Here is a 24,271-nt window from a genome sequence, read left to right as displayed (position 1 = left end):
TTACAGTTTATAACTTGCAAAAAAAGTCATAATTGTAGGGTATAAACTGAAAATATAAAGGAAAAGGAAAAAAAAATCAGAATTGCAATAGTTAAACCTGCAATTACGAGTTCATATCTTGCACATGTGAGATTTAAAGTCAAAATTTAGAAAAATAAAACAAATTGTAGGGTATAAAGTAAACTTGCAGTTGTGAGAAACAAGTGTTTTTTTGCTAGTTTCAGCCAGACGCAGTTGTCATTTTCACGTCCTGCGCCACGTTGTTTAAATAGCAAATGCATTTGCGCCCATTTGTGCGCCCATGAGCGTGCTGGTCTGAAAACGAGGTGTGTTCAGGCGCATTGTTGGCGCGTTGCTATTTTGAGGCAACTGAAATAGACTGCGCCATTGACCAACAAAAACCTGGTCTAAAGTCAATGGCGCAGTAGTTTTTTTGTTATTTAAGGAGCGTGTTAGTATAGGCGGGTCCACAGCGCGTGTACACTCTGCTTATTACACACACAGGGACGCACAGCATCACACAAACATGCCAAATATAAAAAAATTAAAGGATTGCAATGTAAAAGATTATTATTGTGTAGGCTACATAAATATAAAAATGCCTACATGTCATAATGGATAGTCATTGCATGTATCAGAATTAGGCTACCTATTTGCTCGCGCATGAGCAGCTCCGTTTCATCTCTGGAGATGTGTTCTGTCTTTGCGTTTGCAAATTCCGCCGTGTAAATAGCAAATCCGCCATGGCACGAGAGCAACTGGCTCTTAAAGGGAATGGGAGATGACACTCTGATTGGTTTATTGCATGTTATGCCCAAAACACACCTATAACTCATTAAGAGAATAGGGACAACCCTCTTAGACCATGCGCGCCGACCGTTTTTCCCATCATTAAACTAGCAAAAGTGGATTTGGACATGCCCTAAGTGCACCTGCGCCGTGCGCTTTAGACCATGCGCTTAGATCATTAAAATGGGGTTTTTAAATTAAAGTTTGATGAACAGGAGGTTTTCTCTGGTGTTGTAGCGCTCACTGGTTTCTGTCGGTTAAGAGGCACACATTACGCAAGCACACCACTAAAGGGTATATTTTAAGTTTAAAACGGACAGCAGTAGTTGACAGCATATGCTATGCTAATTAAGATTAGCATTGGTTGCATGATTTAAATGTCAGCAGATGAAGCGGTGTTTTTAGCAGTTTGTTGTGTCAGAAAATGTGTATGGATGTGCAGTGTTTAGGCCCGTTCACACCAAGAACGATAACTATAAAGATAACTATATTAGCGTCCACACCAGCGGACGATATCGTCTGTTTATTCTCAGCGCATGCTTGTCTACCTCTTTAAATTCTCAAGGTCGTGACAGCAGGATTAATTATGATTGGCTGTCAATATTTTTAATCGTTCTTCATCTAGAAAAAATAGTTCTGAAATTGATTCCAATGATATTGTTTCTCTGTGCCTTTGTTGTTATAGCTGTGGTGTGGACTCTGCTATTCTTTAATAATGAGAACGATTTTTACAACTATATCTTTATCGTTACCTTTATAGTTATCGTTCCTGCTGTGAACGGGCCTTTAGGGGCCTTTATTTTAAAACGAGCTTGTCAAGCAACAAGAGATTCATTATTTAAAGTCATTAAATTAGTCCGGATACTCAAGCAATTTATTTAGAGCAAATACCAACTAACAGGCAACTAACAACAAAATGTACTGTGAATGCTAGTGTTGCAAAAAGGTGGAAAATTTCCAGTAAATTTCGGAAACATTCCAGAAATTTTGGAAACTTTGCAGGATTTTTGGAATCTTCCAGGGATTTTTGTTAAGTTTCCAGAAATGTTCCACCCCTTTGCAACCCTAGTGAATACCATATATATTAATATTTAATATAAATGTTAATCTACACTCCGTACCTCATAATGACAAAGTGAACAAAATTTACACAAGTACTCACTACTTAGTTGAAGCACCTTTGGCAGCAATTACAGCCTCGAGTCTTTTTGGGTATGACGCAACAAGCTTTGCACACCTGGATTGAGGGATTTACTGCCATTCTTCTTTGCAAATCCTCTCAAACTCGGTCAGATTGCATGGGGACCGTCGGTGCACAGCCATTTTCAGGTCTTTCTAGAGATGTTCGATAGGGATCAAGTCAGGGTTCTGGCTGGGCCACTCTAGGACATTCACAGAGTTGTCCCTAAGCCACTCCTGTGTTGCCTTGGCTGTGTGCTTAGGGTCACTGTCATGTTGGAAGGTGAACCTTCGGCCCAGTCTGAGGTCCCGAGCGCTGTGGAACAGGTTTTCATTGAGGATATCTCTGTACTTTGCTCCATTCAGCTTTCCCTCAACCCTAACCAGTCTCCCAGTCCCTGGCACTGGAAAACAACCCCACAGCATGAGGCTGCTACCAGAACACTTTACTTTTGGGATGTTACTCTGCAGGTGATGAGCAGAGCTGGTTTCCTTCAAACATGATGTTCAGAATTGATGTTCATCAGACCAGAGAATCTTGTTTCTCAGAGTCTGAGGGTCCTTTAGGTGCTGTTTTGCAAATTCCAAGTGTGTTTTCATGTGTCTTCACTGAGAAGAGGATTGAGTTTGGCCACACCGCCATAAAGATCGATGGAGTGTTGCAGTGATGTTTGTCCTTCTGTAGGTTTCTCCCATCTGCATATATGATCATGGAGCTCACCTAGAGTGACCATCAGGTTCTTGGTCACCAGTCTAGACAAGGCCCTTCTCCATCAATTTCTCAGTTTGGCTGGTCGACCAGTTCTGGGAAGAGTCCTGCTTATGCCAAACTTCTTCCATTTGAGAATTATGGAAGCCACTGTGCTCTTGGGAATCTTCAGTGCAGCAGAATTTTTTTTGTAGCCTTCCCCAGATCTGTGCCTCGATACAGTCCTGTCTCTGAGCTCTGCAGGCAGTTCCTTTGACCTCATGGCTTGGTTTTCACTCTGATATGCATTGTCAGCTGTGAGGCCTTTTATAGAGAGATGTGTGCCTTTCCAAATCATGTCCAATCAGTTTAATTTACCACAAATAAAGATCATTTTAGATGTTGAATTACTATTTGAAGCATTAGGATTGCTAGACGAGAGCTTAATTAACTTATTTCTGTGAAAACCTGAAATTCGACCAAAAATCGTCATTTTTCCCTTTTTTTGCTTAAAATTAGCCCGTGCGCATTCCGACTCATTTTGCCACCACGGGTCTCACACACACACACACACACACACATATATATACTGTATATACTGTATATATATTTACATTAAAAAAATTATAAATATATTAAAATAGAAGACAGTTATATTAATAATTTAACTTAAAATGTTCACAAAATTAGTATTATATTTATGCACACATATTTATTTGTTTGTTTGCTTCCAGTATACATATTATATATTGCTGCACTTCTATAATAGTATATTATGCTACTCCAGACACAGATGTTACTCCCCAAAACACTGCGACTAAACTCCCCCGGCATATGTCTATTAAATAAATTAGCTTGTTTCGAAGTGCGCGAGCCAATTGAGCTGAGTGTTTGGAGTGCGTGAAGCGTCGCTGTGAAACTAGATCAGATGGCATGAGAAGGAAGCGGCAGAGATTGATGCAGTGACCTTATGTTTATTTGGCCCTGCACTGCCTCCATTGAGAAGGAACTGGATAGGAAATCAATCTGAATTCAGGCTGAAATGAGTTCCTATATATATATATATATATTTTTTTTTTATAATACAGACCAGTAATCAGTTTGACTAAAAATAATAATTGTATTTTATTGCATTGCATTGTGGTCAAATTTGGGCTATGCTTATCTAACTGCTTACACTTATCTTATACTTATCTTAACTGCTAACACTTTCCTCTTGAGAATGAATGCCTGTAAAGTTGAGTAATTATGCAAACAATAGCTAAGTAAGTTTGTTTACCAGTCATCACTGCTGTTTCCTGTAAAACTAACAGTAGTGTAAACAGCTACTAAGTGCCTAAAACTTTAAAAGTTTTGATTCTATGAACCTCTCAAACTTGACTGCAGAATGCAGCGAATTGACCAACCAGAGTCAAACATTCCAGACTGATATTTTTATATTTTAGAGAACAGATTTGTTTTATGTCTTGCCTTGATTTGGCTTTTCATGAGCTAGAGAGAAAGAAAGACGATGTGAAGTCGCTTCCTCCTGTAAACAGGAATATCTGTCAAAAGTATTGAATCAGAAACCTGTGGCTGACAGATGTTGGAGTTTTTACTTGTCAGAGATCAATAGCAATTTGATGAGTATCAAACACGTTGCTGTCTGTTCTGATGCGTTCAAATGTAGCTGTTCTGTGAGGACGCATCAGTGAAGTGCCACAACACTGTGTCAGATTGACAGATGCCTCTTGATGCATGTGAATATATACGGACAGATGTGATGTTTCATAGAAGCTCTTTTTTTGTCTTGCCTACTCTAAAATAGCATCCAAACTTTAGAATGAATCCATCTGCTATTTGCCCTTTGTTTTAAACAAAATGTATTTGCATGCAATCATGCACCATATTTCCAGAGGTTTGAATGGTCTAGAAATGATGCAACAGTGATTCAAGCCACTTCGTTCCTGGGGTTTAGCCTATGAAATCACAAATCCAGCATGGCACTGAAGCAGAACAAACACTCCTCCTTTATTTACAGTCTTTTGCGCTCTCTCTGTCTCTGTCTTTATTTTCTTCTTTTTTATTCTGCGTATCGAACAGTTTCTCCTCAGTTTGACAGACCAGTATATAAATCACACGCTGTAACTTTACGGCCTTTTCTTCAGTGACTCATTCTAAATATGGAAATGTTGCACCGCTGAATACAGTCTGACTAATATAATGCAAGTGGATGGAAAATGAAAAGTGTTTTATGCCCTAAACGTTTGATCATTTTAAAAGAGCCTCGGGGTGTTGGATAAGATACAGTATCTGAACGCCATCAAAACAATTATGTTTTTTCATGAATATTGGCTTCTATTTCCCAAAGCTAATTGCTCTTTCATGAGCAACTTTGTTCTTTTTATGCCATAATTAACGTCGGTTAGCAGGTTCACATAATTCAGCATCAGGTTGAAACACGCTGGAATTAAATCAGCCTAAAAGGGCTGATCTGTTTTTTATTTATTTATTTTTTCAATAAATTGTGAATCTGTAATATTATCCTGCAGCGTTTGTGTTGTATTTCTCAAATCATGTACTAAGGTGATACATAATTTTTACCATTAAACAGGTGAAAAATCCGAGACTTTAGGCAGTAACAAGCTGTTTTATGTAAGGATATTACAGATTCTCAATTTATTGAAAAAGACATGTTGTCTACTCATAATAAATGACAAAAACACCTTAATATCTACACGTGTCTCAAAGACCAAAACATTCTTACATATATATAATCTTGTTAAAAGTCTGAAGTCTGGGATTTTTCATCGCCTGTTTCATGGTGAAAATGGTGCATCTTATTACTTAGGACACATGATGAAAGCAGTGAATCTGTAATATTCATTGTATTGAGAATCTGTAATATCTGCATGCTCCAGACATGATGAATTACAAGAAATTGTTCCACCTTAAAAGACTTATGTAGGGCTATTACAGATTCTCAATTTATTATTGCTTAGGACACATCTGCAGTATTTGTGCTCCAGACATGATGAATTACGAAAAAATTCTTCCTCAAATCATGAACTTGTGAAAAAAAAAGTGTTGTCTCAATTAATGTATTAATTAATTGACTGATTGATGCATGCATTTATTTATGCACTTATTTTTGACATAATTGATATTTTATTAGTTATTGTGCTACATTTTCATGAAAATAATGTCAAAATTATATATATAAGTGATTGAGAAAAATTCAATAAATTAAGAAGCTGTAAAATCCTTTTCTTTTTCAAAAAATTGAGAGTATGTAGTATTAACCTGCAGCATTTGTGCTCCTAACATGAGTGATTCCTCAAACCATGTCTCAGACGGATCAGTTTTCACCATAAAACAGGTGAAAAATCACAGACAGGATGTCTTTGTTGTTTATGTCAGACTGCTTTTGTGTGTTCGGGTGAGGTCAGCACGAGCTCTGTCGGGTCAGTCGTTTTAATGATGGTCTTTCTCAGGTCTCAGGTGTTCTCTGGTGTTGTCTCAGTAGATTGGCTCACGGCGGGATGTTTCTTCTCACAGAGAGCTGCTGAACTCTGCTGCTGTGTTGACTTCCCTCTGATTCTGATTGTCAGCTTTACTGGGGTTGAATCCAGCGTTGGACCGAACGCTTTGGATGAGATGCTGTGTCTCGTGTTGAAGGCTGTTCTCATGTCCACAATGTATGCAAACCAATTGAAAAGCTTTTGAAATGCATAATGTGTATTTTTGAAAATAATGCATATTATAATGTGCTATTTTGATTGAAATGATGAGAAAAATTATATTCTTTTTATTACATTCACATATATATTTACTTATTTATGCATTTATTTATGGTTTCATGCATTAATATGTTGTGCATTTATTTATGCATTCATATTTTATGCATTAATTTTTTTGCAATTATTTATTTATGCGTTTATTTATCATGCATGCATAAAATAACTGAAATTATAGGAATCAATGTGCTACATTTTTATTAAAAAGGTAAAATTTAAACAATATATATGCAAACTATCATTTTATGTATTTATTTATGCATTTGTTTATTAATGCAATGCATTGCTATTTTCTGCATTTACTTACGTTTACTTATTTATACATTAATATTTTGAGCACTTATTTGTGTAATTTATGATTTTTTATGCATTCGTGAATTTATTTATGCATGAATGACAACAGGTTATAGGAGTGAATGTACTGCATTTTGATGTCAAAATGTAAAAATATATCTGCAAAATATAATTGCTTTATTCCTTTCTTTTTGCTAATGCGGTGAAATATGTTTGTTATTTATCTATTTATTTTATTTTATTTTGTGGGCAGTTTCTGTGGCATTCATTGAGCAGGAAATAGTTTTAAGATCCAAACGCAGTAATAATGTCATACAAATTAAGTCATGAAAGCTAGAAGACAAAGCCTGCTTTTGTAGATTAATTATAATGCTTGAAATAAAATAATATGTGGACGTTTGAATAGTACCTTCATTAAATTTAATGCAAGTTTAATGCGAGTTATTTTAGCCTGTGCTTGCAGCTCTGAGGTGTTTTTTTTTTTTTATTCCTCATTACACATTTCTTTCTCCTTTTCTTAGTTCTTTTTAGCAGCAGAACGCCTACATCCTACTAGAAATCACAACTTCCTCACCCAAACAAACCGGCGCTGTAGGTGAGAAAGAATGAGTTGTGTTTTTGTGTGGACTGAAGGATTAACGTTCATTGTACTGTGGAAGTTCACCAGACAGATTACAGCAAAAATACAAAACCAATTCAATGCACTTTTAAACAGTCATAAAGAAAGAGCTTCTGAACCCTTGGAACTGGAGAAAGGGTCATTCTTTAGCACTGGACACTATTCTCAGGAGGTCAAGACAAATGGTTAGAAGTTTTGATTTAATTGACCCTTTTGGGATGGACGAGTATAAATATGTATAACCTGGCAATATTTCCACCATTTTGGCCATTTTTAAATGGCTTCTTTAAAGTGCTTTAAGAATCTTTTCCTGCTTTGGTGTTGTGTAGTGACCCATAAACTTGGTGCAATCTTGATTTTTCGCCCAAGAGAATAGGGTCAGTCTGGTACTGAAGAACCTTTTGAACTCTGTAACTCAAAAACGAAAAAGGACTTCATGGACAATCGTGACCTCTTGATTCACTTCAGAGTTTATCCAAAGGTCAGCATTACAAAAGGACATAACAGAAAATAGTTATAAAAGCTCAAATATGATATATTTTAAAATAAATCATCAATTTATTTCTTTAAGCATTTCTATAAAAATAGTTTAGCAGTTTTTTAGAAATATCTTTCTGTCAAGCTCGAGCATTTTATTTTAGTTTGTTTTATTTTATTTTGCATAACATAATTTCAATCCATTTATTTCTATAATCGTTTAAAAAAATATTTTCTTTGAGCTTAGACACTTCATCTTTTTTATTTTATTTTATTTTTTTATTTTTATTTACCTTTATTTCTTTTATTTTTTTATATTATTATCATCATCTTTAAACATACAGTACAAACAAATCTTTAAACAAAAGCTTATAATTTAATAACTTTATTTCTAAAAGCATTTCTATAGAAAAGGGTTTACCAGACTTTCAGAAATATATTTTCTTCAAGACCAGGCACTTCTTTATTTTATTTTATTGTTTTATTTTTTGTTTTGTTATTTTATTTTATCTTTAAACTTGATTTAATCAAATTATTTCTATAATCATTTAAAAATGTCTTTTCTTCGGGCTCAGGCACTTCATCTTTTTTATTTTAATTTAATTTATTTTATTTAAACATTTTTTATTTTATTTCTTTTATTTATATTTATATTATTATCATCATCATCATCATCATCTTTAAACATACAAACAAATCTTTAAACAAAACCTTATAATTTAATCAATTTATTTTATCTATAAGCATGTCTATAAAAAAGGGTTTAGCAGACTTTAGCAGAAATATCTTTTCTTCAAGACCAGGCACTTGTTTTGTTTTATTTTATTTTGTTTTGTTTTGTGTTGTGTTGTTTTGTTTATTGAACATTATGTTTATACAACATAATTTCAATCAATTTATCATTCATTTTATTATTTTATGCACTATATGATGAGAGTTCTGCACAGTAGGACAGATCACAGCTTTATTAAAGGTTTGTCGCGTGTATCCGGCAGCTCTCGTTCCGGTCTGGCCTGTGTGCTGACTCTGGTTTACCGTGAAATGCAATTGCTGAGTGTTGCGACGGAGGCTGTTTTCCCAGGTCATTTTTCACCGTGAGCCGCAGACTCGTGCTTTATCTCAGCACACAGGCATCATTAGAGATGACGCTGTCCGGCTGCAGTGCCGCGCCGGGATACACATCTCTCCGTATATTCCTCAGAGAGAAAAGTGTTTCTTGGACATGCTTAATCTGTCTTCTTTCATTCATTCATTCATTCATTCATTCATTCATAAGCCACTTCGTTTGTTCATTCATTCATTCATTCATTCATTCATTCATTCATTCAATTTTATTTAGTTAGTTATTTTGAAATTGTATTTGTATTTGTATTTTAGTATTTTAACATGACTTTTATTTAAAAAAATGTATTATGCCTATTGAATTGCCATTCTGTATGAAACATGCTATATACCAACTAGCCTTTTCTTGTTTTAAATCATTTGCATGACAGTGTATGTATTGAAGGTATGTGAATATATGTACAGAGCAGCTCGGTTTTGTCTCGCCAACTCTGAAATACCATCCAAACCTTAGAATGAATCCATCCATCTGTTAAAAGCCCTTTATTTATATAAAAAAAAAAGCATCTACATGCACGCTGTCTCCAGAGGTTTGATTGTGGGGCTGGGTTTTGACACAAATTTCATGATTCGATTCTCATTCACAAGCTTGCAATTCGATTCAATTACCAATTCGATTTGATTCGATTCAATATCGATTATTTTGGATACATATTAGGTACAAATGCCAAATTTCCTCAGGGAAAAAAAAATCTCTCAACTAATGCCGTAAAATATACATGAGAGTCAGTTGGTACTACATTACTATAATATTGAAGGTTAAAATTGACTGATTTGTAGTACAACTGCTAAAATTACACTTAATGATGTTTTTAAAATTATAAAGTTACAATTACATAATAATATTTCTACTTCAATTCGGTTTTTTTTGCGTTTTTTTTATATATAAATTTAAAATATAAACCTTTAAATGGTGGCTGTCAAAAACTTGATGGATTTATTCAAACATAAATTAAACATTGAAGAACAGTAAAAATTATAATGAATATGTTATATGGTGCATATATTTACAGCTTATTTTTCTATCTGACTAATGAGTTTATGGTCACTGAATATGTTTTTCTGAGGTAAATGTGACGTTATGTGACATTGTTTACAAGACGTTATATTGACGTCTTTGCGCGGCTGAAACACTGATTGAGAGATTACATGAGACAGGATACGGATTGTAATGTTGTACTCTTTCTTTTAACTTACCTTTGGATGTTTAGTCATGTTTATTTTGTGCTGAAACTGGTATTAATGTGGAGGAGATCTGATCAGTTCACGTGCGCTATGTGCTTCAGCGATCTGTCACAGATTAAACAGTGCCAAAATGGCATTTACTGTTTGAATACTGCAATACAATGGACAGAATTTGAAATCTGAGACTTTGTTTCTTATTAAAAGTACCAAAACACAATGCTTATTGCGATATATTGGATGGGAGGTGCACTTCAATGTTCTGTCCATTAACTGAAAACAGGCTAGACTAATCGATTCTTGGGATTTAAGAATCGATATTGTTCTGTAAAAATGAGAATCGATTAAAATTGAGATATCGATATTTTTTTACCCAGCCCTATTTGATTGGTCTAGAAGCGATGCAACAGTTTTGCACAACAAAAACCGCATTTCCCATCACAAGTAAAGCGCGAATCACACATTCTGTTGTATCTTCCCATGATTGTCGGGAAGTGATAAAGAGGCTAATGCATGCATTTCATCCCACATTATATAGTGTAGATCAGATATGTTTGCACTGAAAGCATCCATGTTTTCTGACCTTGCATTTATGTTTTACTCAGGATTCATCTTTTGGCCCAGTAAAGCTGCGGTTTGTGCTGTCTTAATCTGGTATTCAGCGTGCTATAGTCTGGCTGCTATAGTCTGGCTCCCTCATGGCATGACATTATTGCAGATACGCTCAGGCGAGTGGTGAGCGGAGCTGCATTTGGATTCCTAGATCATTCAGTCGATAAGTCTTGATTGCCTGAGCAGTGGAGGGAATGGTTGTAATCCTGAGGGAGTTCTTCGGCGGCCATGCTGCCTCTAGATTGCTAGAAACACCTTTTTCAGATACCACTTTTCATTTATTTGATCCATTCTCATGCCACGACTGGTTTTGAGTCCCCACCTGAAATGCCAGATTGATAAACTGTCTGAAAGTGACGGTGCAGATTTTTCCAGTCTCGCTGGGGACTTTAGTAAAATGCCACCAGTGCCGCCAGTAAATCTCTGACCTTTCTACCTTTCTGGTTGGAAATACTGCACGTTCTCGCATGCAGATGTGGTTTGTTCAAAACGAATGGTCCTTCTGAAACAGATCGGTGTGAGAAAGCGATGGTGAGCTGTACCAGATGTTGTCCGTGTCTTTTTGCGTTGACATTCCCGCTGGCATGCTGGGATTGTTCACCATGGAAGCCCGCTGTTGATCGAGCCCAAAAAAAGCGGCGTTTGGAAAGGATCACCGGAACGTCAAGCTGTTCACACAGCCTGTTATCAAACAAATAAAAATTGACCAGCTCTGATAACACTCGGGATCATGGTGTGATTGTTGACCAGATGCATTATGTGGGTTTAACAGATCTACCAGACTGCATGGATATGGCTACATATCACCTATACTTTATTTATTTGTTTGTTTGCTCTGTAATTAATTTAATAATTTATTTGTTCTTTAATTCATTCGTTCATTGTTCTATTTTTGTTTTCCATTTATTCATTCATTCATAGTTTAAATTAATTAGTTTAATTTTATTTATTTCATAAATACATTTTTATGAATTTTATGAATATTTAATTTTATTTATATTAATAATATAATCATTATAAATGTATAAATACATTGAAAATACATTTTAAAGGTTATTTATTATCTGATGTAATTTTGATTATTCAAATGTTATATAAATGTAATTAAACACATAAATTATTTAATTGCCTTTCTCCTAATTTTTCTTTCATTTTCATTTCATTTTAAATGAACTTTTCTATGATTTTAACATGACTTTTAGCCTGCCTATGTTCAGTTCAATTCACGTTTATTTGTATGGTGATTTTCACGATACAAATCGTTGCAAAGCAGCTTCACAGAAAATTTAAGTTACTACATTATATTTAGGAGAAGCTTATCAGTGGTGACTATGTCAAGTTAATGTCTATATGGCAGAAATGTACAGTAAAAATCATCCAGTTAGTTCTGGATTTCACAGGAGTCCAGTTATGTATTCAAACAAACGGTGAACACTATTACATTTACATTTAGTCATTTTGCAGACGCTTTTATCCAAAGCGACTTACAATTGGGGAATACATAAAGCGATTCTTCTTAAAGAGGCAAACAGACACAGGAAGTGCTTGTAATACCAAGTTTTAGGCATTGTTCAAATAAGTACAAGCTAGAAAGGGAAGGAATAAATAGAGAAAGGTTTTTTTGTTTTTTTTTACGTTTAATATTAATGACGATGATTACATTTTGCGATCAAACTTATAGCAAAATTTGGTAGTTCTGTATGTTGTTTCATGGCTTTATTAAAGGTTTGTCGCGTGTATCCGGCAGCTCTCGTTCCGGTCTGGCCTGTGTGCTGACTCTGGTTTACCGTGAAATGCAATTGCTGAGTGTTGCGACGGAGGCTGTTTTCCCAGGTCATTTTTCACCGTGAGCCGCAGACTCGTGCTTTATCTCAGCACACAGGCATCATTAGAGATGACGCTGTCCGGCTGCAGTGCCGCGCCGGGATACACATCTCTCCGTATATTCCTCAGAGAGAAAAGTGTTTCTTGGACATGCTTAATCTGTCTTCTTTTCAGCGCGGTGACGCTCCCCATCCATCAAACGCTGCTCACAGTGGCTGCTCGTCAGTCTGCCGTCCCGCGCAGGATTCTGCTCTCTGTCTCCCCTCCTGTTATCTAATATATTTTTAATGCATGACTGTCTTTGTGTCTGTGTAGCTCTCTCTCACTTCTCTTTCTGTGTTTCTTTATCAAGCTGCTGTGCCCTCAAGCACAGAAACACAAGCAAGAAATCTCCCTGAATTTTCACTTGCTATTAGCATCTGTACTCAGATTCGCTCAGAGAGCCGCTCGGCTTCGTGATTTATGGCTCTGATAGAGAAATGTTATATTTACAAGCAGCAAAATAAACATCGCAAATTTGATTTCAGCATGTTACGGCCTGCCTTGGGGATGACTGTTTATTATATGTCTGGAGGAAAACGTAAAGAGCACAGCGAGCATGTCTGGCCATGAAATGAAATATTAGAGCGATTATTGTCATGTCAGGAGGCCGTCTTTTCGGGCGGAGGTGATGGGTTTTTGCCAGTTGTTTGTTTTTGGTTTGTTTCTGTCTTTTCTGATTGTCTTTGCCCTGATGGAGTCTAGTGGAAACAGACTTTTGACTTTCATCATACTGTAAAATCTGGACAGGACAAGACAGAAACATCGATGCATGAAGTGTCCAATTCCCCAATTAGTTGTGCTTTTACATGCTGTTTAAAGATAGGTATGTCTCTACAATATTTAGTGGTAGCTTATCAGTGGTGACTGTCAGTTAATGTACATATGGCAGAAATGTACGGAAAAATCAATTAAAGACGTAATCAAACAGACGATGAACACTATTAACACATTTTGCGATCAAACTTATAGCAAAATTTGGTAGTTCTGTATGTTGTTTCATGGTTGGCATCGTCTGAGGTCCTCTGAGGGGTTGGCAACATCTCTTCTCAGGTGTCCGGTCATCTCAGATCTTTGTAAGAGCTGGATCCAGACCGAAGCTTGTGTAATTCCTAGTTACCATGGGATGCCAATCCTGTGGCAGAAACGGAGAAACAAATAGAGAAAAATTAACGTAGCTGCTGTTCCAACCAAGCAAAAAATGGTGTGTTCAACCCAAGAAAAAGAATGATAATGTGCATTTGATCAAAAATAACTGAAGCACAAAGTTATGAGATGCATTATGTGAATGCTCAACTAAAGAGATGTGTCTTTAATCTAGATTTAAACAGAGAGAGTGTGTCTGAACCTCGAACATTATCAGGAAGGCTATTCTAGAGTTTGGGAGCCAAATGCGAAAAAAGCGCTACCTCCTTTAGTGGACTTTGCTATCCTAAGTACTACCAGAAGTCCAGAGTTTTTAGGGCCTTAAGTTATAAGTAAGTAGTAATATTTTGTAACTGACACGGAACTTGATAGGTAGCCAGTGTAGACATTATAAAATTGGGGTAATATGATAATATTTTCTTGACCTGGTAAAAGGACTCTAGCCGCTGCATTTTGGACTACCTGTAGCTTGTTTATTGAAGAAGCAGGACAACCACCTAGCAGTGCATTACAATAGTCCAGTCTAGAGGTCATGAATGCATGAACTAGCTTTTCTGCATCAGAAACAGGTAACATGTTCCGTAGCTTGGCAATGTTTCTAAGATAGAAGATTGCAGTTTTTGTAACATGTGAAATATTTAATTTTCAAATATTTTTTTTCTGTAGAGGAAATAACAGTGCAGCCGTCTAGATGCAGTTTGTAATCTGAGAGATTCTGTGTACTGTTTTTTGGTCCAATAAGTAATATCTCTGTCTTATCCAAATTTAATAGGAGAAAATTATTGGTCATCCAATCTTTTACATTTTTAAAACACACTGTTATATAGTTGAGTTTCACCAGCATAATGGAAAGTAATCCCGTATTTTCAAATAATATTACCAAGGGTCAACATGTACTGTATATTGAAAATAGCAGAGGACCTAGGACAGATCCTTGTGGCACTCCATACATTACTGACGTTAATTGAGATGATTCCCCGTTTAAATAAAAGTGATAACAGTCAGACAGGTAGAATCTAAATCGTCTTAAAGCCTGCCATTGAATACCCATATAGTTTTGTAATCGATCTCTGAGTATGTCATGATCTAAAGTGTCAAACACAGCACTAAGATCAAGTAAAACTAGCAATGACATACAGCCTTGGTCTGACGCAAGAAGCAAGTCATTTGTAATTTTAACAAGTGAAGTTTTGTGCTATGATGGGGCCTGAAACCTGACTGAAATTCTTCATAGTTATACATTTTTTGCTGGAAGGAGCACAATTGAGCAGACACAGCTTATCTAAAATTTTAGACATAAACAAATAATTTGACATGGATCTGTAATCTAATTGTGGTTACGTAATAAGAGGTTTAATAACTGCCAAATTGAAGGTTTTGGGACGTGACCTAGAGATGACAACGAGTTAATAATATTGAGAAGCGATTCTTCTGCTACAGGTAACAACTACTGTATGTCTGTTGAAATACCGTTCTGTATGAAACATGTTATACATACTTGTATAACTTATATAACTTATTCAGTTTCTGACAGTGTTTGTTGAATGTAAATCAACTGAAAATGGAAAAAAGAACCTGTTTAACTTCCAGCTCTGATATTCAGACTTGTTTTGATGTTTGTGTGGTTTGACGTTAGCAGAGGTTGTTTGTCTCCGAATGATGTGTATCAATATCTATTTATTATTTACTGGCACCTCTGTGCTTGTAATGAGCTTCTTCACACAGCACCCCTTGGATCTTTGTTGGAAGACTGTTTTTTTAATTTTTCTAGGAAACTAATTTGAAAACACGAATGCATCATTACAAATTTTTCTGTGCATTTTTGAATTTTAATTATCCAGAGATTTTTTTTTTTTTTTTATTCATTAAAAATAATAATGCATTAAGGCATGAGGCCATCCATAATGGTAATTTACCACAATTAAGAGAGTGTAATGCACAAAGCTAACTCACATTTTTTTCATTCTTTCTCTCTTCCCGCTCATTTCTTTTTTTCTGTCCTCTGTTTCCTCTCCGTCTGTCCTGTATCCAGCATGTGTCTGAGCTGTTGGCGGTGGTACGGCTTCCGTTCATCCATCCCAGCTACCTGCTGAATGTGGTGGACAACGAGGAGCTGATCAAATCTTCAGAGGCCTGCAGGGACCTGGTGAACGAAGCCAAGCGCTACCACATGCTGCCACACGCCCGCCAAGAGATGCAGACGCCCAGAACTCGCCCGCGACTGTCTGCCGGTACATTGTTCAGCATGGCTTATAGTCTCTTCAAGATTAGTATGAACCGTGTGGTGATCAGACACACACTGGTGCTTCTCTGAGCTGCATTTCTGTGAGATTGTTTCTTCATGGGAACAGATTTGGAGAAATTCAGCATTCCATCACTTGCTCAGCAATGGATCCTCTGCAGTGAATGGGTGCCGTCAGAATGAGAGTCCAAACAGCTGATAAAAACATCACAATAATCCACAAGTAATCCACAACACTCCAGTCCATCAGTCAATGTATTGTGAAGCCAAAAGCTACGTGTTTGTGAGAAACAAATCCATCATTAAGATGTTTTTAACTTCAAGATTCAGATGAGATGACTTTTTCACTGGAGGATGCAATATTATGGACTATGGACTTAATGATGGATTTGTTTCTTATGAACACACAGCTTTTGGCTTCACAATACATTGATTGGCCTGGAGTGGTGTTCATTACTTGTGGATTATTGTGATGTTTTTATCAGCTGTTTGGACTCTCATTCTGATGGCACCCATTCACTGCAGGTGAGCAAGTGATGGAATGCTGAATTTCTTCAAATCTGAAGAAGAAACAAACTCGTCTACATCTTGGCTGGCCTGAGGATGAGTAAACTTTAAGATATCTTCACTTTTGGGTGAACTATTCCTTTATTTAACTTGGCAAATTTTATTAGATGTGGTCGTGACTTGTACACTCTGGTTAGTAGTTGGTCTTTATGTATGCTGTGTGCTAGGGCTCCTTTTGCATGCTGTATTGTGTATTTTAGCATGTGTTGACCAATCAGCAGCCAGGACTGTTTTATAACAATGCAGTGCACAGATATAAAAGCAGCAGCAGCGTGCTGGATAGAAATCCGTCCTGATGCGGTGTGACAGAGCGTCTGGAATAGAGCCACAGCGCTGTCAGAGTTGCCAAAGCAAGCGTCAGTCATGGCCGTCAGCGCACCTGTGCCTCTTATTACTGAGCTTTAGCCAGTGGGTAAATTTCACCTTTGTGTACTTAAGACAAGCTGCGCTGAAATTATCACACCCGACGACAAAGTTCACCGCCAACCGCAGGGCTTTAACATTCTCTACATTCATTATTATATAAAAAGTTATTATAAAGAGAGTCAGAAACGGAAATCTGTTTTGATTAATCTTTTGTTGTTGCTTTTGAATAGCACTGTTCTTTTTTAAAGCGCCACAGTGTTTACACCTTTCAATGGAGTCCAACAATGTGTTGAATGTCTTATCATGTAGGTCAGGATACAAGAAAGTATTTTAAAATGGAACAAAAAATAAAACACCAAATGTGTGAGAAAACCGCAGCTTTGCTGAAAAATTACAAAAACTTTCAGGGTTTCAAACAGCGTGACCTTTTGCCATTTTGAATTACTGTATCATATGCAGCGAGGCTGTTTTAACATGCAGTTTTTGGCAGTTTTTTAACATGGAAAAAATAAAGCACTTCACCTTTAGAGGACAAGGTGGATGGAGTTTTATGTCAGCAGCACCCATCCAAGTGGAAAGAACCAGGTTTATTTTGTTGTTTGGTCATGACATGACATACTGTAAAACAGTGGTTATTGTCACGCTTTAACATGTAGTTTATAAATGCTGCAATTATAATTGTGAAACAGTGTGATTGTTGCATATTTTAAATGTTTATATCCAGCGCTGACACTTTCCATTATTAGTGCATTTACTGTGAACACAAGTCTTTTGTCAGTTGAATTATTTTCTGTGGTAATTAGCGTACTAAACTTTCCTGTGAAGTAAACTTGAAAACATTCACAGCCCATTTTTCTCACATAATACAAAATACATTTCTCAAGAGTTTGGAAGCTGCAGTTATGTACACTGAAGACTGAAAATTCTGCTTTGCATCACAGGGATAAATTGTATATTACAACTATTCACATTGAAAAATGCTATTTTAAATTGTAATAGTATTTCACAATATTACTATTTTTACTGTTTTTTTTTTTTTATCAAATAGATGCAGCCTTGGTGAGCAGAAAAGACTTCTTTTAAAACCCAAACTTAATTTGATAGTAGTTTGTTTTGGATTAAAAAAAAAACGTTTAAAAAAAAAAAAAAAAAAAATGTAGAATGGGGCTTGATTTTATCCCTTTGGGATTTATTGGATCATGAAAATTCAAGAATTTTTGATGTCATGCGAAAAGAAAAGTCATTTTACATGTGAGAAATTGCATTTTGAAGAAAGGTTGTATTTTATTTTTCTTAAATCAGGGATCATGTGTTAAGAATTTAAATAGACTCAGTACTAATTTCATGCTGACTTTAAATGCTACAAAGCCCCTTTTCTAATTATGTTTGAAGGTGCGTTTTCTCTCCTGCTCTGTTGTTTTATGCTCCCAAACCTGTTGCTAGAGGGTTTTTGGGAAAATCTAAATCCAGAAAGCTCCTTGAATTCTTTTCATGTCAAAATCCATTGCTGTGACCTGGAGCGGGGCAGAGGTGGGGCGATCAGTGGCGGACCGCCTGCTGCTTGAGTCTCTAATGCCACAGTCAGCAGGAAGGAGCCGAGCGCAGTGGGGTCCCGCGCTCCACGGGAGATCATGAGGCTGGCAGAAGGGCACGGACCCCGGGTCCCGATCCCAGCCACCCTGCATTAACACAAGATGAGAGAGGCGCTCGTGTAAATTTTGGTAGCACTTTAGATTTTAGGTAGTTTTCCCTCAATTAACTAATCCTAATTTGCTGTTTATATATAGTAAGTTATGTTTAAGAGTGGGATAGTATTAAGGGATCCAGAATACGATCATGCATTAAAATACGCTTTATAAATACTAATAAACAGCCAATAGGCTAGTAATATGCATGCTAACAAGCAACTAGTTAATAGTGAATAGTGCTCCCTAATCTAAAGTGTTACCAAAATTTCATACAATGATTATAGTGACCAAAATGATTCATTATTTTTTACTGCGTGAGAACACGATGTGTTGTGTGAGAGCGCATGGCTTGATGGACATAGCAACAGTAACTAAGGAGGGCAGGTTTTTGCGAGGGTCAATTGCACATTAGCTTGTTTTACCAATTTACAACAAAAATTTGGTCCAAATTTTGCATCAGTCTGAACAAACAGCAGACAGACTGAATAAAATGTAAATTCAGTCTGACAGTAGGTGGCGCCTATGGAACAGCAGAAATAAAGCTGTTTCCACAGTAACCGCTGTGAGCAAAGCAGCGCTGTGCTTATAAACACTACTTCATTAGGCATTGCACAGAGGAAAGATGAAAAGAAAATGCCATTGAAACTTTTCTGAAGTCATTCGGTTCTCACTTATGCATTCATAGAATTCATTCATTTACACATTCTTTCATATAATTTCTCTCTCAGCATAGTTTTTAGTCATGGTTTCACACAAAACGAAACCTGCATGTTGCATATGCGTGAGACTGTTGCTAACTTTGCTGAATAATTACCCTGAGTTTTTCGAATCGCGATAATCAAATACGGCTTTATTGATAATTAAAATATGAAAGGGTAACACTAACCATCAGGACTTTTTTACACTCGCGTATAAGCAGAAGTGTTGCTGCAGGCAGTCAGGCACCTGCTGGAGGACGCTGTGATGCGGTTGATGGTGGAACATGAGCAGAGCTGTCACGTGGCGTTTGATTGATGCTGCTGCTATAATGTAGTGAGGGTTTGTGGGAAGGGGTTTTTGTTTGTGGCTCTCATAACAGGAAGCTGTACTGGTGTGAAGTGGGAACACAACCTGCAGTCGTGCGGCTGAAAGAGCTGCCACACGAGCAGATGTTCGTGCCAATCAAATGCTTTTTCTTCTCTGGAAACGCCTGTGAACCCGAGCTTGAGCAGGAATATCACGCCGCCGGTTGCGTCACATTAGCGTGCGTGTTTCAGCGCACATGCATCTTATTCGCTATCCACTGCAGCACCAGTATAGAGCTGTGTCATGAGTATTTAAATTATGTTATTGTCATTATTTTTAGCATAAGTATGTCTCCTTTCTATGCAAATGAGACTTGTTATAGATTCCGCCGCATTCACAACAGTCATTGCTTGGTTCTTTTACAGCCTGCAGAAAGCTAATTTATTAAAAACAGATGTTTGCTTAATAAAATACATAAAATGTAAATAACATTGTATGCTTAAAATGTATATAGTCATTTTTTTTAGCAGTTACACTTTAAACTATAGTTAAAATTAAACAATTTTCTCTTAAATTGAAGAGATATTTGTATAAAATATATAACCGTTTTTCTTATTAATATATATGTATGTGTGTGTGTAGAATTATTTAATAATATATATAAATTAAATCTGTATTATTTATATATCTATCTGTATTATCGTTTTTTTCTTGAATTTTATTTTTTATTTATATGCAGTAAGTGCATGGCTGCACTATATATAAAACAAATAAATTATATTTTTTTATTTAATGAAATTAGAATATATATTACTAATTATGTGTGTGTGTGTGTGTGTGTGTGTGTGTGTGTGTATATTAGTGCTGTCAAACGATTACACATCACACATATACAGTATATATACAGAAAATATTTACATGTATATACATTTATATATTTATGATTAATCGTTTGACAGCACTAATATATATATATATATATATATATATATATATTAACATGGACATGTGTCCATGTGTACATAATTCCTTTAGGAAATCTGCTACTAAAACAGACAGACACATTGAAATAAATGTCATTATCAGCAGCTTCAATTCATTGTTGCTGTATCTCCCCAGAGAGATTTATACAGTGTGTGCTGTATGAGTCTTTGTTCATTTTATTGAACCACTGTATTGAAAAGAATTACACAGAGACAATAAAAGTCCCCAAGATAATTCATTTTTGTATTTCAGGATCCCTTGAAATCAAAGGCAAGAGTATTTCTCTCTTTTTTTTAAAACCTTTTTTAAGATGCGAACAATGACATTTAATTTTCTGCTGTTACAGAGGCCTGACCCTTTCTGCCCCGATCCACTGTTGCTTTTATTTATTCATTTTTCAAGACTATTTATGTCATGAATTTTAATTTGGAAGATAAGATCGTGTTGGGTACTTTCAGTTAGTACAGAATAATGGCGCCTGAAGCCTTTTTCATGCCAGTGAGTCTGTACTTTTCTTTAAATAGAAATATACTTGTATATTTTTGTCAGGGCAAACTTTGCTGATAGCGCTCTGGATATTTTCTGTCAGTCTGTGTTGAGTTACACCTCATTTTTAGCAGGGAACATTTGTTATCTCCACAAAATTGTCATGTTTTTGACTCAGAGGCTATTCTTTTTTTCTTGTTATATCCCTTTTTCTTACGAAATGTTTTCTCGCTACCTCTTTGTGATATTCCTTTTTCCATTTTCTTTTATCTTTTTTGTGTTTCTGTGTCAGAATAAAATGAATTACAGAATGAAAGGCCTGTGATGTGTCATAAGCAGACGGCGTAGATACTTCATGCGCTGTAGAGAGGAAAACACATTCAGTTATAATTGATCAGAAAACAGCTTCTGTTTGTAGATAATTTCGCTCTGAACAAAACTGCTCTATTAAATGCATTGTTTGGTTGTTGAACTTACATGTCAAAAAGTACACAGTTCACTTCTGTCTGCTTCATATTTACTGCATTAAGCTCCAGTTATTCATCACATGGGCTTGTACATAAACCCTTGCACATAGAGTACCGGTCAAAAGAGTCTCTTCTCAAAAATACAGTAAAATCCTGTAATATTGTGAAATATTATTACAATTTAAAATACCTGTGTTCTATATGAATATATTTTAAAATGTCATTTATTTCTGTGATGCAAAGCTGAATTTTCAGCATCATTACTGCAGTCTTCAGTGTCACATGATCCTTCAGAAATCATTCTAATATGCTGTTTCGCTGATAAAGAATTATTATTAATGTTGAAATGTTGTCCTGCTTCATATTTTTGTGGAAACTATGATACACTGCCATAAGTTTGGGGTAAGTAAGATTTATATAAATTAAAGAAGGAAATTATTACTTTAATTCAGCAAGGACGCATTAAAGGGATAGTTCACCCAAAAATAAAAATTCTGTCATTAATTGCTCACCCTCATGTCGTTCCAAACCCGTAATACCTCCGTTCATCTTCGGAACACAAATTAAGATATTTTTGATGCATCCCGAGCATGGCCGTAGCCAGGCTTTGAAAATTAGTGAGGTCCAGGGGGTTTCTATAATAACCCCCTTATTATAGAATTGTGCTATAATAACCCCTATAAATACATCTAGTTATATGCACTATTAACACTTTAAAAGAGACAGAAATGTAGATGTTTGTAAAAAGATGTTTTCTCTGTTTTGGAGGGGTGATCATTTTTAAATCATACCCTATTTATTGCATCAAAATTTGTTAATACTTTACTATATTTATTGGGTGGATCATTTTATCAGTTGTTTATTATTCATGCAACCATACATATTGCTGTTATAGTTTTATTTATAACCATTATATAGCTGATAACTTTGTCTAGTGCTCTTATGAATGCTTATATAGCATGATTTGTGAAAATGTAACTACTATACTGAATGACTTAGCATAGACTTCTTCATGGCTAGTGTTTGCGTATTTCGTTTCATTCTGTAACCTACTTGTTCTACAGATCTCTGCACTAGTGTTAAATGCTACAGATTTTGACAGCGTTGATAACATTTCTGACAGATAATATCATGATTTTTTTTTTGTTTTTTTTTTTGCGTTTCCCTTACCGAATGTCGTATCTTGTCAGCAATAACCTGTCCATGGACTTTTTTGGTTACTGCCAGTTTAAGTGCCGATGATGCAATGTTGCCAGATATTGCTATTAAAATAAACAAAAACCTATAAATAAATAAAAATAAACCGAAATTATTTCAAAACTTTTGCAAATTAGATAAGATAAAGATATCGCTGACCCTAAACCACAACTTCCTACTTTATTAACTTTCTAAAGTGTCAAATTAAGTGGAAAAGACAAGTAAAAAAAAACGCTTATAATAGCTGGATCTGGCAACACGGAGGCTGCACCCGTGCCCTGACTCACAACTCTCTCAAGCCTCGTTCACTCCACCAGTGTCTCGCAGCGATCATTTTTATACCACAGACGCTAAACATTCTGAATTAAACTGAATTATACATGCAGACATTCATATGAGGAGTTTAACAGCAAATTAGTCATTCAGAGAACAAATTTTATTTTTGAACATGAAAAATTTACCGAGGTCCGGACCTCGGTGACCTCATAGCTGCTACGGGCCTGATCCCGAGAGCTCTCTGACCCTCCCATAGACAGCAAGGATCCTTACACGATCAAGGCTCAGAAACGTAGCAAGGAGATCGGTAAAATAATCCATGTGACATCAGGGGTTCAACCGTAATTTTACGAAGCTACGAGAATACTTTTTTTGCGCAAAAGAAAAAAAAAATGACTTTATTCAAATTCGTCTCCTCCACGTCACCCTATAGCGCCATTTTGGAGAATATCCACTGAACGTAAACCGTTCAGATATAAACCGTTGGCGTTTGCTGTTCTGTGTCAGCTGCGACACGCGGATGATACATTGTTTTCGTTCAAATCAAAGCGTACGTACAACGTGGAAAACGTATCCGCCTGGCGCAGCTGATACAGGACAGCAAACGCCAACGGTTTATGTCTGAACGGTTTACATTCAGTGGATATCCATTACGAAAAAGAAGTTTATTCAAGTGTGCTATTAGTATACTTCTTTTAAACTAAAAAATAGGAAAGTATACTTTTAGTCTACTTTTTATGTACTTCTCAGAAATGGGCTTTATGTACTTCTCAGAAATATACTTAAAATGACATTTAAGTATACTTGTCCCAAGGAGTATTGAAATAGTACACTTACAAGTATACTACTAGTACACTGATATTTGTATACTTACTACATAAAGTTTACTTAAAAATATACTTGAACTTTACTTAAGTATACTTACTAAAATAAACTTGAAGTATACTACTTTTTGGTAAGGGATTCTCCAAAATGGCGCTATAGGGTGACGTGGAGGAGACGAATTTGAATAAAGTCGTTTTTTTTTTTCTTTTGCGCAAAAAAAGTATTCTCGTAGCTTCGTAAAATTACGGTTGAACCCCTGATGTCACATGGATTATTTTACCGATCTCCTTGCTACGTTTCTGGACGTTGATCGTGTAAGGATCCTATGGGAGGGTCAGAGAGATTTCAGATTCCATCAAAAATATCTTAATTTGTGTTCTGAAGATGAACGAAGGTCTTACGAGTTTGGAACATCATGAGG

The 24,271-nt window shown here is 36.0% G+C and overlaps 1 protein-coding gene across 1 annotated transcript in view; it reads left to right on the top strand.

Moving 5' to 3' along the window:
* LOC107663124 (kelch-like protein 29) overlaps positions 1-24,271 on the top strand; it is a 133,933-nt gene that overhangs the window by 70,767 nt on the left and 38,895 nt on the right. Inside the window, exons 10-12 of the mRNA XM_016453284.1 lie at positions 12,464-12,584; positions 12,737-12,818; positions 15,780-15,978. Coding sequence (XP_016308770.1) covers positions 12,464-12,584; positions 12,737-12,818; positions 15,780-15,978 — 402 coding nt within the window. The remainder of the gene's footprint in view (positions 1-12,463; positions 12,585-12,736; positions 12,819-15,779; positions 15,979-24,271) is intronic.

This window comes from Sinocyclocheilus anshuiensis, unplaced genomic scaffold, assembly GCF_001515605.1.
Source record: "Sinocyclocheilus anshuiensis isolate Anshui unplaced genomic scaffold, SAMN03320099.WGS_v1.1 scaffold767, whole genome shotgun sequence".
NCBI classification, from domain to species: Eukaryota; Metazoa; Chordata; class Actinopteri; order Cypriniformes; family Cyprinidae; genus Sinocyclocheilus; species Sinocyclocheilus anshuiensis.
Note: the sequence above shows the minus strand (reverse complement) of the source record. Positions and strands in the feature narration are given on the sequence as shown.